Source organism: Boleophthalmus pectinirostris, unplaced genomic scaffold (assembly GCF_026225935.1).
Source record: "Boleophthalmus pectinirostris isolate CB_2022bp ecotype Guang Dong unplaced genomic scaffold, ASM2622593v1 HiC_scaffold_6, whole genome shotgun sequence".
Taxonomy (NCBI): domain Eukaryota; kingdom Metazoa; phylum Chordata; class Actinopteri; order Gobiiformes; family Gobiidae; genus Boleophthalmus; species Boleophthalmus pectinirostris.
This window is the reverse complement of record NW_026571447.1, coordinates 35,024,982-35,038,131: the sequence shown is the minus strand read 5'-3', so window position 1 is coordinate 35,038,131 and position 13,150 is coordinate 35,024,982. Positions and strand designations below refer to the sequence as shown.

General features: G+C 36.5%; 1 protein-coding gene across 1 annotated transcript in view; it reads right to left on the bottom strand.

The window, feature by feature from the left end:
• Positions 1-13,150, bottom strand: part of adcy3a (adenylate cyclase 3a) — a 76,478-nt gene that overhangs the window by 22,982 nt on the left and 40,346 nt on the right. The window contains 3 exon segments of the mRNA XM_055163795.1: positions 316-432; positions 5,668-5,755; positions 9,047-9,208. Of these exon segments, the coding sequence (XP_055019770.1) occupies positions 316-432; positions 5,668-5,755; positions 9,047-9,208 (367 nt within the window).

Below are 13,150 nucleotides of genomic sequence, written 5' to 3'. Positions count from 1 at the left end.
TGTGCATATAACTGAAAGGTTTTCATTCTGCACTCTTCTCTCCAATTTATGTCTCTCTTTTTTAATTTTAATCTTCATGACTATTTATGTTTTGATTTGTTTTTATTATGATTTTAATGTATTTCTTATTCTGTAAAGCACTTTGAATTACTTTGTGTACGAATTGTGCTATACAAATAAACTTGCCTTGCCTTGCCTTATCAAGTCAAGTCTCAAGTCTCCTAAAAATAGTGACTCAAGTTTGACTCGAGTCCAAGTCACGACTTGCAAGTCCCCACCTCTGCCAGGTACTACTGAGCAAGAAGAGGAGCTCACCATGTCCACGATGTCGGCCAGAGTGAGGATGATGATGGCCGTCATAGCCCAGGTGTTTCTGGCCCAGCGCGTGTGGTCGATCCACGTGGAGAAGGACACCAGCTTCTTTGGGAAAACCTGCAGACAAATACACTTTCATTAGTCATTTAAAAGTGCATCCAAGGGGGCAATAGCTGAGAACCATTTGCCCAGTAACCTTTGTGTTTAGATTTTTGGGTGGTATAATAATAGGCACAACATTACAGCCACATAACTTTAAGTTTGGTCCAGGGCAGGGATATGAAACTCAAATTCACAGAGGCTTAAACTAAAAACTGGGGCTAAGTTGTGGGCCAAACTAAATATTTATTGTTAAATTTCAACAAAATCTGCATGTTTTCTCTTCTTTTGAGATATGAAATATTAAACATTTATTTTAATAAGAAAAGGTTTAACAATAATTTTGCTTAAACACTGAATCCAAAACAAGTATAATGTAAAATAATAACAAAATTTTAAATAAATAATGTCTCTATAGTTTATCTGTAGCCGGCGGCAGCTCTAATACATATTTAATTTGGCTGCAACAATGGCTGCCAGATAAGCTTGCTATTATCTGATATTATACAAGAATGATTAAATACAAGAAAACTATTTGCATTGTCATTACGGATGCAACAATAACCGAAATATCGTGATATTGTATCATCAAAAGTCTCACAATAACATCGTGGGCTGTCACAATATATCGAATTATAAGTTCCTTTGCTTAAATGCATTGTTTTATAGTAGTTCCAGCTCATAAACATCGGGAATTACATATCCCATGATTCATTTCAGTGCAGACAACATGAAGAGATGCGTTTTTTACTTGAATTCTTGGGATTATGACAGAAATAATTCACACCAAAATCTGTCAGGGTATTTTAAAAGCAAAAAAGTGTCCTATCTACAATTATATCAACCTCAAATCAATATCGCAATAAATATCGTACCGTGACACGCATATCGTGATAATATTATACCGAGAGATTTGGATATCGTTACATCCCTGACATCTTTTGATTAAATCTAATGTCATTTATCTCAGCAGGGAAGCATAAATTGGAGGGACAAGTTAAATACAAAAACAGTCATAAACTGGAGGGACAAGTTAAATACAAAAACAGTCATAAACGTTCTCTTCTAAAAGTAATTCTGGCTTAAATCTGATTTCATTATTGACCAGTAACATCCTGTAAATGGAGGTGTTGTATCTGAAGCCCGAGGGAGGCCACAGTTGTACAGTAAACGTGACCGCCTTCCGCCTCACTGCCTCAAACCGGACCGTGTAACGCAAGCTGATGTCTGCTGACTGTCGGACGTTTTAATCTGAAACTATATTGACTTCGCTTCCAAACGCCCGCGGCTTTATTAACAGTGACAGCGCATCTTCACACCCCCCGTCAGCGGTCCGCCATGTTGGATTTTGTGCGGGGGGGGATCAATACTGGCCCAGCTCCCGTGGGACGTATCAATATATCCGAGTTTCCACAAACAGGAAGGGCCCAAAAGCGCAGAGGGGGTGCCAAAAAATAATGAACAGACTGGAAGTGAGTGCACAGGGTTTTCAACAATTCAGGGTTCAAGACAGGACTGAAAAATGAACCTGGACCACTCCAACTGAAATAAATTATTACGGTAATTATAATTTTATGAATGCTATTTTTTTCATATTTTTATTTAGAATAGAGCAGGGGCGTCAAACTCAAATTCACAGAGGGCTAAAATAAAAAACTGGGACTAAGTCGTGGGCCAAATTTATTTAAAAAAATTCAAGATCTGCATGTTTTCTCTTCTTTCGAGATATAAAACTTTTCTCATTAAAATAAATTTTTAATTTTGCAAAGCTTTGGGGGCAGGAGTGTTACTTCGATATACAAAAATTGTGCAGAATTGTCCTTTTGGTGCTCTTCAGTGTAGGGACCAGTCTCAAATACAAAGTAGGAAAAAAGTGAGGCACTCAGAAAGTACAAAATAACCTTTAGTACCACATGGCAGATAAAGTTAAAATCACATCTTAACACACACATTTTAACTTTATCTGCCATGTGGTACTAAAGGCTTTTAATTATTTTGTACTTTTTGAACGCCTCAGTTTTTTCGTTCTTTTTAAATGTTCAATTTATTTTAATTTATTTAATTTTGCTTAAACATTGAAACCAGAAAAAGTATAGTATAAAATAATAACAACATTTTAAATAAATAATGCCTCTATAGTCTATCTGTTGCCGACGGGCAGCTCTAATACATGTTTGATATGATCTCGAGGACCAAATATAATTAAATCGCGGGACACAGTTTGACATGTCTGTTTATATGTGTAAAATACAAATATATTGAAAATAAAAAAGGTTTAATACTTTTAATAACTACACTTTTAAAAGCCTTAAAAACATGAACAAAGACTTGATTAAGGGGTTAGAGTTAGAAGTTAGTTAATCATGAATTAAGTAGTTACTAAACCTGAATCCTTCTTAAAAAGGTTTGGCATTATAAGTACTTTTTATTTCGGCCTAAACCCTTTCAGCCCGGATCTGTGGGATTGTAGTCTATGTTTTGTTTTGTTTTGTTCTGTTTTGTTTTGTAGTGCTGCAAAATGACTGAATAAAACTACTACTACAAAAAAAGAAAAGGTCCTAATTATAAAAAATTGGCTCTGAGTTTTAAGCCATGTTATAATATTGTTACTTCATCAAAAACAAACATACCTGGAGTTGTGATTCGTTTCATTCATGTTTATAAATCTATATTATTTGTCTGTCTACATCTGCAAAGCTCAAAATGCTTTGTTCCACCTTGTGATGTCATGTAGTGGTAGTTTTCCAAGTTAACAGCTGCATTTACCTTTAGCACAGTAAAAATGGGCAATTCCAGAGCTGAAATTGTCCAAATGATTCTAATAAATGTTTATGGAGTGTTAAACGTCAACGGAATTCTTGACATCACAAAGTGGAAAAAAGAAGAACTCAGCCTAAATACAGTTTACAGGATTAGTGAATTAAACATGTGTGAATGAAATAAAACACAACTCCAGGTACAGTATGTTTAGGGGATTGCAAAAATATCAAAATATCTATATATATCGTATATCGTATCATTTAATGTGATGATACAGTATCGATATCGGGGGCTGCTGAATCAATATATCGCCAAGAGTATTTTTTGGTATATTTTACTGAATTATTTTGTTACAGCTACAGTTTTGCTGCTTGTTTAGAGGAAGGAAACTCATTTATGCAACACATTTGACATTTTCTCTGTTTTGATGATTAAAGTGGGCGTTTCATATTAAATTTGCACAAGAAGTGGTTGAAACAGTTTGAAATATATTGTATCAAATCGAAAGTGCACTGTATTGAAATATGTATCATATTGTTTAGGTATAGAGGTATGTATTGTATCGGCAACTTCTTAATACCCAGCCTTAACTATGTTTGTGATGACGAAACAACATCATGACCTAGATCAGAAAATAGTGTAATATGGGCCCTTTAATAAACAATTTCTTTCTTATAAATCAAGTCTTTTTAAGGTTTAGTTGTTAAAGTGGTTGGCAAATGTTAAATCATTTACATAGGCTCATATTGTTGGATTGTGTAATATTTGAAAATTTTTTTATTGTTGTGCATCCATTTAAAAGAAACACAAGTCAAACGTGGTTACTGAAGACTATATCAAGTTATAAAGTATCGTGCGTATATTAAATACTGAGATTATATATTTGTTTGAATATTGCACATTGAGTTAATGCTTAACCACTGAAATCTGATATATATGTCTAAAGGTACCACTGTGTGAAAACATATGTGGTTAATATGATTAACTGAGATTCAGGAGCAGGACCACGCCTCAGCCGCCCTCTCCTCTCATCAGCCAACCACTCCTCCACCACGCCTCTAATTTCCCAGAAGCCTATATATAGCAGCCTTTCCCATCATCCCTGTTGGTCTCGGCTAACTCGACCCCACCCTCCCATCCACTATTTTGTCTTTCAGTCATAAGACGCCTACAGGGTGGGGGTCCCATTCCGGCTGGGCCAATTGAAGACTGAGACGGAGCCCCCACCCACAGTCTCAACCCAGCCATCTCTGCCCCGCTTCGTACATTATCAATAAACTTTTTCGCCCTATGCCGTTGTTAGTGTGGTCCTAGCTAGGGAAGTGTTTTTAAGGTAATCCCTTTGCAGAGATGAAGGTTGTGCACTTTTAAGGAAATTCTTCACAGAGCAGTTGCAGTGGAGTCGTCTTGGCTGGCACCGAGCTTAAATAGACTTGAACGTAATTTAAACCTGGCTGTCATCCCTTCACAGTAAAGGAAAACGGAGATGCTTCAGAGAGGATCCAAGGCGTGTACCTGCTCAACATATCATTTGCATATTCATACTGATGTTTTATATTTCTGGGTTGAGGGAAACACAGGCGTTGAGATGGCCTACAGCTACACGGGACTTACATCAGGCGATCAGGGGCAACGATTTGACCCAGAGCTCTGTACTAGAATTGTATCGAATAGGGAATACATTTTTGTGATTTTAATTGATCGATTCCAGTTGTTATTTTCTCCGATAGACCACGCTAACATTACTTAAAAAATTAGTACTCAAAATATTCTACTATAGTATAGGGTTTAAAAATGTTTATTTAAAAATGGGAGAGGAAAAAAAAGAGGAAGAAAGAGAGAAAAGGAAATTAAATTATGAACTGACCGTAATGTGTCAATGTAAGGGGGGCCTAGTGGTGTGTTTATGTTGCACTACCACATTACTTTTGTTTAATTTAGCCAAATTTGTGTCGGCGTGTGTGGTCAGAAAGAAATAGGGGCTTTTTTTTTGTTTTGTATTTGTTGTGGTTGTTGCTTAATGTTTTTGTGTTTTGTTTTTTTAACTGTTACATTCTGTTGTCCTTAATTTAAAAAAAAAATCTAAAAAATCTACTACTAAACTTGGAACACATTTACTTTACAACAAATACTTCTAAAACTACTACAACTAATTGAATAGTACCACCACTACTTGTACAAATACCCATTACTAAACTAAGTACTTTGTCGAGCTCAAGTTATTTTCACTTTTTATCAAATCACATTGAAAACAACAAAAAGCTTTGCAAAAATAATTATCTTTTTGGCTTGTTCAAAATTATACTGGACCAGTGTGTTGTTTATGTGGCCAATTACCCCGAACAATCTTAAGAGCACTTGAATCTGAATCCACTTAACCAACTACAAAGTCATTCATTCACAATTTGCATGTTTTGATTTTGGTCGAGAGGCTTGTTTGATGTTTTTGGCTCTATTTAAAATCTGTAAAAGTCTCGTGGCATGTTCACTGACCCTGGGAAAGATGGCCGCCAGCGAGCAGATGGTCAGGATCAACAGCAGAACTTCTCCCACTGCAAATGTGATGTAGTTCGCAATCAACCTTTCACAGAAGAGAACAGAAAAGATTATTCAAACTATCTGCTGTACACTGACGGTGGAGATGCACAAAATGAATTCAAAACTGCAAAACCTAAAAACTGGAATTAAAACGGATCTGAACCAGGACTAAACCAAGACTACAAGCGAACAATGCACATATAAATTGAGATATGGGGTTCTTGTATTGTTTTAGCAGCTCAAATTTCAGTTTCCCCATCATAAAATAAAGGCCGCAGATTTGTAATTTATGTTTTCATTTTATGTTTTCATCAAATTCCAGTGTAGGATGTGAATACTCTGGGTTTCCCCAGGTTTGACGAACCTAATTTTTTTTTTAAAGACCTTTTTAATACCATTAAATGAAAATTAAAACACCCCAACAACATCACGCCCATTATGCGGGTGAAAAACACCAGATCCAATTCTAAAAATGACCATTACTCAAACAAATAACAAAAAATACTTTTATTATAAAATTGCATTTTCGCACGATTGTGAACGATAAACTTTTTTGCCTTCGTTAACATTACTATTAGTTTGTACGACCATAAACGAAAAACAAATAATCCTTACATTGTTTCATTCACATTGTCTGTTTCGCACGATCATAAACGATAAACTTTCGTCACTTTGTTAACATTTTTATTAGTTTGTACGACCATAAACGGGGGGGGGGGAATATATATATATATAAAAAATAAAAATAATTTTACAAAATAAGAATGATGAAGAAAGAAATTTCTAGTAGAGATTTTGGTTTGTAAAATATTCGTCGCGAAGACTTTAAACAGTTCAACACTGCAAACCTTTTAAAAAAAGAGTACAGACTGTTGTGTTTTGGAAAATATGGAGCTCTGGAGTTGACGAATTATGCATTGAGTTTTGTTTTTTTAATTTATATTTTGTCTCTTATATGTACAGTGAGTGGAGTTGTGAATGCAAACTTGTTGTGCATGCGTTTGGTGCCTTTAGTTTCAGCTCGGACTCTTCCTGTCATGACCTATGTAGTCGTGGTTTATGTTTTGTTTTTGTTTGCTGCAAATGATCCTATAAAATATTAAACAATAAATAAAAATAAATAAAATCGCATTTAGAACTCATTTACAGTCGTATGTATTGCTTGTAAAATGGCCAAAAAATGATTTATAACATTCTAACAAGACAAACTGAGTATTGTTTATGCATACTCAAAATTAGACGTTCATTCAAGCTGTGATTGTGATTTCACGTTGTTTTTTTTCCCTCCCTCCATTTAACTTCGCACTTTAGCCTGGTTGAGTAAACAAAAAAATAGGCTAATTAGACAAAGACCTTTGTGAAAAAAGACTTGAGCAACATAATTTAAGACTTTTTAAGGCCTTAATTTAGGAACATACAATTTAAGACCTTTTTAAGACTTTTAAGACCCTGCAACTGCCCTGATACTCTTACCATGGGAATATTAAGGCTTTACAAACCAGTTCTGAAACGCATGATTCTTATATCTGTTCAGCAGTTTTTTCTTAAATGTTAATGCTCTTGGGTGTGTTTAAAATGTGAATATAATCTTGTTTTTGAATAATAAAATGACTCATAATATTGCAAATCCATTTACAGTCCCATAGTTTGAGTGCTAAAGATGCCACCAAACATTTTTATCACTATTTGATTTGTATGTAGCTCAGGGGTCTCCAACCTTTTTCCTCCGGTGAGCTACCTTTACAAAAATAAAAATGCCAAACAGCTACTACTTTTAGCAGTCACAAGAAATTCAGCATAGGAAACCTTTCAATTTGGAACAATTAAATACCTATAAAACAATATGTGTACCGTATTGTGTGGGCTATTAGACACACTGTCATTAAATGGTATATTTTCAAACTTTTTTCACAAATAAACCGCACTGGACTTTAAGCGAAACACAACAGTTGGATGGGTGAGTGGTTTTGTTTGTTTGTGGCGTTCACTGTGACTCTGGGCTTTGTTCAGTTGTGGCGTGTAGGGAGGGTGCTGTCTGGGATCGCTGGATTGTCGGCGTGTTCGCAGTGACTCAGTTGTTCAGTTGTGTCTAGAAGCGGCACATTGCACTCGCTTTTTCGGTTCGTTCCTTCGTTCCGTTCCTCGTCGGCGTGGAGTGATGAGTGTGTCTGTGGGTGTTTTTGGCTGTGCGGTCGCTGTCTGCTCCGTGTGTGTTTGCGTGTTCTGTGGCTTTGTAGTTTACTGAAGTCGTGCTGGGACACCTGAGTGGATTCGTGTATGGGGCGCTCTGGATTGCGGAGCGTGCAGTCGTTTTTGATGGGGTTGGAGGCTTAAGAGCGCGTCTAATAGCCCGGGAAATACGGTAATTCAGAAATCTGAACTAATTGGAAGGGGGTGGAGATCTACGAGTAGCTCCTGAGTTACAAATTGAGACCCCTGATCTAGATACACGAGTCAGGTTATCAATACAATGTTTTAAACCTCAAATGAACAAAAACTAATATTTCCTATGTTATTTTATGGAAATGATCAATAGATACAACATTTTATGAGGTGTCAAAAGGCTGCTATAGGCCTTGAGGGGGTCAATAAATAACAGTGGACGTCTTAAAAAAAAGTCCTTGAGCAGACTGCCCGCTGTATACCACAGGCTCTTCTAGTAGGTCACATGTCAAACCCCCTCGTTTGGTGGCCCTGATCATTCTTCAGGCGAAAGACAAACATCCGGTGCTGTCAAATATCTGGAATGGACGGCTAAGGGAAGGAAAACCCCCACAGAAAACCACTGGGAGTCTCCGGGGGTTGAGCGCAGGGCGAACAGCTCTATCTTGGAGAAATAATCTGTTACGGAAACAGCCACGAAGATAATCTCCTCAAATGGAGAGACATTGCTGCCCTGCATGCCAGACGCGTAACAGACAGAAAGTAAGAAAAAGATTTTATTCACTTACAGCAAGAGCCAGTCTTTTCCGATATGCTGCGTTCTCTCTCTTAAATCCATGACTAGACCTGGTTTAGTCCTGACCCACCCGTGTGTAATTACTACCTGCTCGTAATAAGCAATACACGTTCATATGCTGTAAAAAAAAAAAAAAAAAAAAAACATGGAAAACTGCACTAAAAAATCCGCAAAACAACGAGACCGCGAAAGGTGAACTGTGATATAGGAACTGTACAATGCTGTGATATCATCTGAAAGCTGACATAACACAGCACTCTGGAGTAGTGACATTTATATTGATTGACTGGTGTGTGCTGTAATGTGAGGGTCATGTCGTTAGAACTTGTTATTATATTGAGCAAAGCTGCGTCCCTGGTGAGTGTGTTTGTTTACCAAGGATCTATGAGGGCCTCCATGGCTGCAGTGAAGAGCAGAACAGCACAAGAGCAGCAGAAGGCGGCTCCACTCTGCTTCTCTTTCTCCACAGAGTAACGTGTCTCCAACTCCGGATCCACAAAGCGCAGAGAAAGACTATTCGTGTGCTTCCCCTTTAAACTGAAAGAACAAAACATGACAGGTTAGATTAGACAGGTCTAAAATTTTGTGCCGTTGTTATCATTATTATTAGTTTGTACGACCATCAGGGAGCATCATTTGCTCAACTTTTTGAAAAAAATTTTGAAAATCAATCTGTACCTAGTATCAATATTTTACATTTGCCAAAACTTCCGTGAGAAATTTCATGAAATTCTATTGATGTTTACTGGGTCCACTAGGCCTTTGGAAGCCTTAAATCTGATCTGAAAAATCTGTGTTTCTTTAACAGTGTTGGGAAGGTTACTTTTAAAATGTATTCTCCTACAGATTACAGATTACATACCTCAAAATGTAGTTTGTAACAGAATCCATTAAATTACTTAAGGTAAGTAACGTAATCTGAATACTTTGGATTACTTGATATTGTCATGTTTTTTAAAACTACATGACTGTACCAACCACATCCTGAAAATACATGTTTGTTCTCTTCAAATTGGCCCTGGTTTAGGTCCTGGTTTAGGTCCTGGTTTAGGTCCTGGTTTTAGTCCTGGTTTTAGTCCTGGTTTTAGTCCTGGTTTTAGTCCTGGTTTTAGTCCTGGTTTTAGTCCTGGTTTTGATCCTGGTTTATTAATGGTTTAGTCCTGGTTTTGGTCCTGGTTTTGGTCCTGGTTTATTAGTCCTGGTTTTAGTCCTGGTTTTAGTCCTGGTTTTAGTCCTGGTTTTGGTCCTGGTTTATTAGTGGGTTAGTCCTGGTTTAGTCCTGGTTTTTTTTTGGTTTTAGTCCTGGTTTTTAGTCCTGGTTTAGTCCTGGTTTAGTCCTGGTTTTAGTCCTGGTTTTAGTCCTGGTTTAGTCCAAAATGCGAAGACAGGAAAATACCTCCATGTAATCCATGTATTTCAACAAAGTAACTGTAATCCCATTACTACTCATTAAAACAGTAACTGTAACTGAATACAGTTACTCATAATTTGTACTCTGATTATGAAACGCCGGTATATATAATCTGTTACTCCAACACTGTTCTTTAATAACATCCTTAACCTTTCTGGAAAGTTGAGTTTACCAAACCCTGAGCCGTTCCTGTCACTGAGATGCAATCAGTCTATGATCACTACAGAAAGAACAAACTTTATGTCTCTCATTTCATCTTTGGCCTTTGTGGATATTGGATAATTATGAAAAAAAAAAAAACACAAAATTTGGACAAAATTGTCATATCTTAGAAAGTTATGGAGATAGAGATACCAAAAGATGCACAATAGCAACATTTATATTCAACTTTCATTGACACCATGGCCCTAAATTGATTATTTTTTAAGTTATTTAAGAAAAACAGATTTTTCTGCCAGAGCTTTATGGACACTGTTAGGATGGAACTTAAGAGTCTTAGTGGACCCATTAGATTTTATTCAATTCAGCTAATATTCCACAGATTTTCTTTTATTTGGTATTGTCACATTTTAAAATTGGGCACAAGTTGAATTTCTGACATGGGGACAAATGATGCACCCTAACAACTATAAATTAAAACCAAAAATCTTCTTACTTTTCAATCTTATTACTATTTACTTTGTATGTTCATAAACGATAAACTTTAGTGCTGTCTTCATCTCTGTTATTAGTTTGTACGACCATAAACGAACACAAAAATCCCCAAATTTTACACTCTCATTACTGTTTATTTTTGTAAGATCATAAACGATAAACACCAGGTCCCAAATATGTACTTGTACATACCCTTGTTTTTGTTTTGTTTTTTGTTAGTGTTTAGGGATGGGCGTGATTAGTCGATTAATCGATAATTGATCATTAAGAATTTCGTCGATTTCGTTAATTTTTAATCGACAAACCAAATGTAGGTTGCTGTGCGTAGAGTAGGGTGACCAAACGTCTGTTTTTCCCCGGACATGTCTGTTTTCCACGTCCTGTCCCGGCCGTTCTGTTTTTTTTTTCTTAATAAAGTGATGCAAATGTCTTGGTTTTCATTTCCTTTCATTTAGGCCATTAAATTGAGCGGCTCTTGTAGCTCTTTGTGCTCTCAGAAGGAGTGAGCAGACACAAACAGTCGGTCAGTCTGCAACATGATGAAGCACAAATGCACATTTAACGATGACTTGTACAAGAAATTTCCCGCTTTCTGTTCCGGTCGAGACAAGTGTGAGTCCATGTGCACAGTTTATAAAGCAGGCACATCTGTTTCGGTGTCCAGTGGCGGTGCCAGGGACCTCAAAGCACCAGGACACCGAGAAACATGAAAAATCTTTGCCAGGTGAGAGTAGCTCAATGTCGATGACGAGGCCCCACCTCCCGCCCCCCGTACGGTGTCCTGGTTTTGACAAACGCAAATATGGTCACACTAACCTGTATTCCACTGAGTCGTGTCCTTTAGTCCGACAGAAGTTGACCACATTAGCGCACAAGAGCAAATTTTTTTTTCTTCCGTTAGTTTATGCAAATGAGCCATGCGGTTTTAAGTTTCGTTTCTGCGAGAGTTGGGCAAAGCTGCATTAAACACATGATAATCTCAAACGGGCTGATGTGGCTCTAGAGTCATTACGGTTTATATGTCGTAAAGTTTAATTTATTTATGCAGATTAGTAGTGCAGATAGTAATAATAATGATGATAATTTTAATACAAAAATGTTAATGGTTAATTGATAATCGATTGTTAATTCTCCCGACAATCAATTAAGAAAATGTAATCAAATGCCCATCCCTGTTAGTGTTGTTGATTTTGTTTTACCTTGCTCAAATAAAAAAATAAATAAATGAAATTAAATGCTTTATGCAACTTTGCTTTGTGCAACTTTTCTGGTGGCTTGTCTTCTTTGAGATTATACTGCTTTACTCAGAATATTCCACATTTACATTTATTCATTACAGGTGTTTGAATTGCAATGAAAATACCTTGAAAATACATTAATTCTTACTGTGTGTGGACTTATCTTTGCACAGATCTGAACTGTAACTTGGCCTGATTACATCTCCACGTCGATTGATATGTTTAAATTGCCTGTATTTTGTTATTTTCTGATCCATTATGATGTCGTTTCCTCATCGCAAACACACCTGGAGTTGTGTTTCATTTCATTCACACATGTTTGAACACACAAACCCTGCAGATTTAGGCTGAGTTTTTCTCTCAAAATAAAAACACTCACTCCATTCACCTTCACTAGAATGATTTGGATAATTTCAGCCCTAGAATTGCTCATCTCTATTGAACTAAAAGTAAAAGGTAAAGTGTTTTGAGCTTTCTAATAATAACGGGTTACTCAAACATGTGTGAATGAAAAAAAAACACAACTCCAGGTCTGTTTTTGATGAGGTAACATTCTAATATGGCTTAGAGCTCGTGAGAATAGCGCACCTTTAAGCATTGAATTTAAAGTAAAAGTGGACTCCTCTGTGAGCCAAATTGCCCTCAGAAAACCCCAAATAATAACGGAAATCCAGCGTGGGAAAGTGGGACAAACTATTCTAACATAATGCCCTTAAATAGACTGAAGGTTAACACACATTTTATTTTTAAAAGATACACCGTGTAACTTTTCTGGTGAGAGTTTTGGGGGTTTTTTCCATGGAGATTTTACCGCTTTGCTTATAAAACGTTCCACAGTCTAGCATTAAAGTCAAATCTTACATTTAATCAAATACATATGTTTTTATTACTGAAAAATACATGAATTTAATTATATAAAATACATAAATTAATGATACAATTTCTGAAACGCCCAGTCTAGAAGTCAATTCATCAGAGGAACATGAGCTCAGAATAAACCTGGACTAAACTACAAACCATGACCAAACCCGGACTAAACCAGGACTAATGTACACAGTCAGAGATATTAGGGATGCAACAATAACCGAAATATCGTGATATCGTATCGTCAAAGTTCTCACAATAATATCGTGGACCATCACAATATATCGAATTACAAGTGTCTTTGTTTAAATG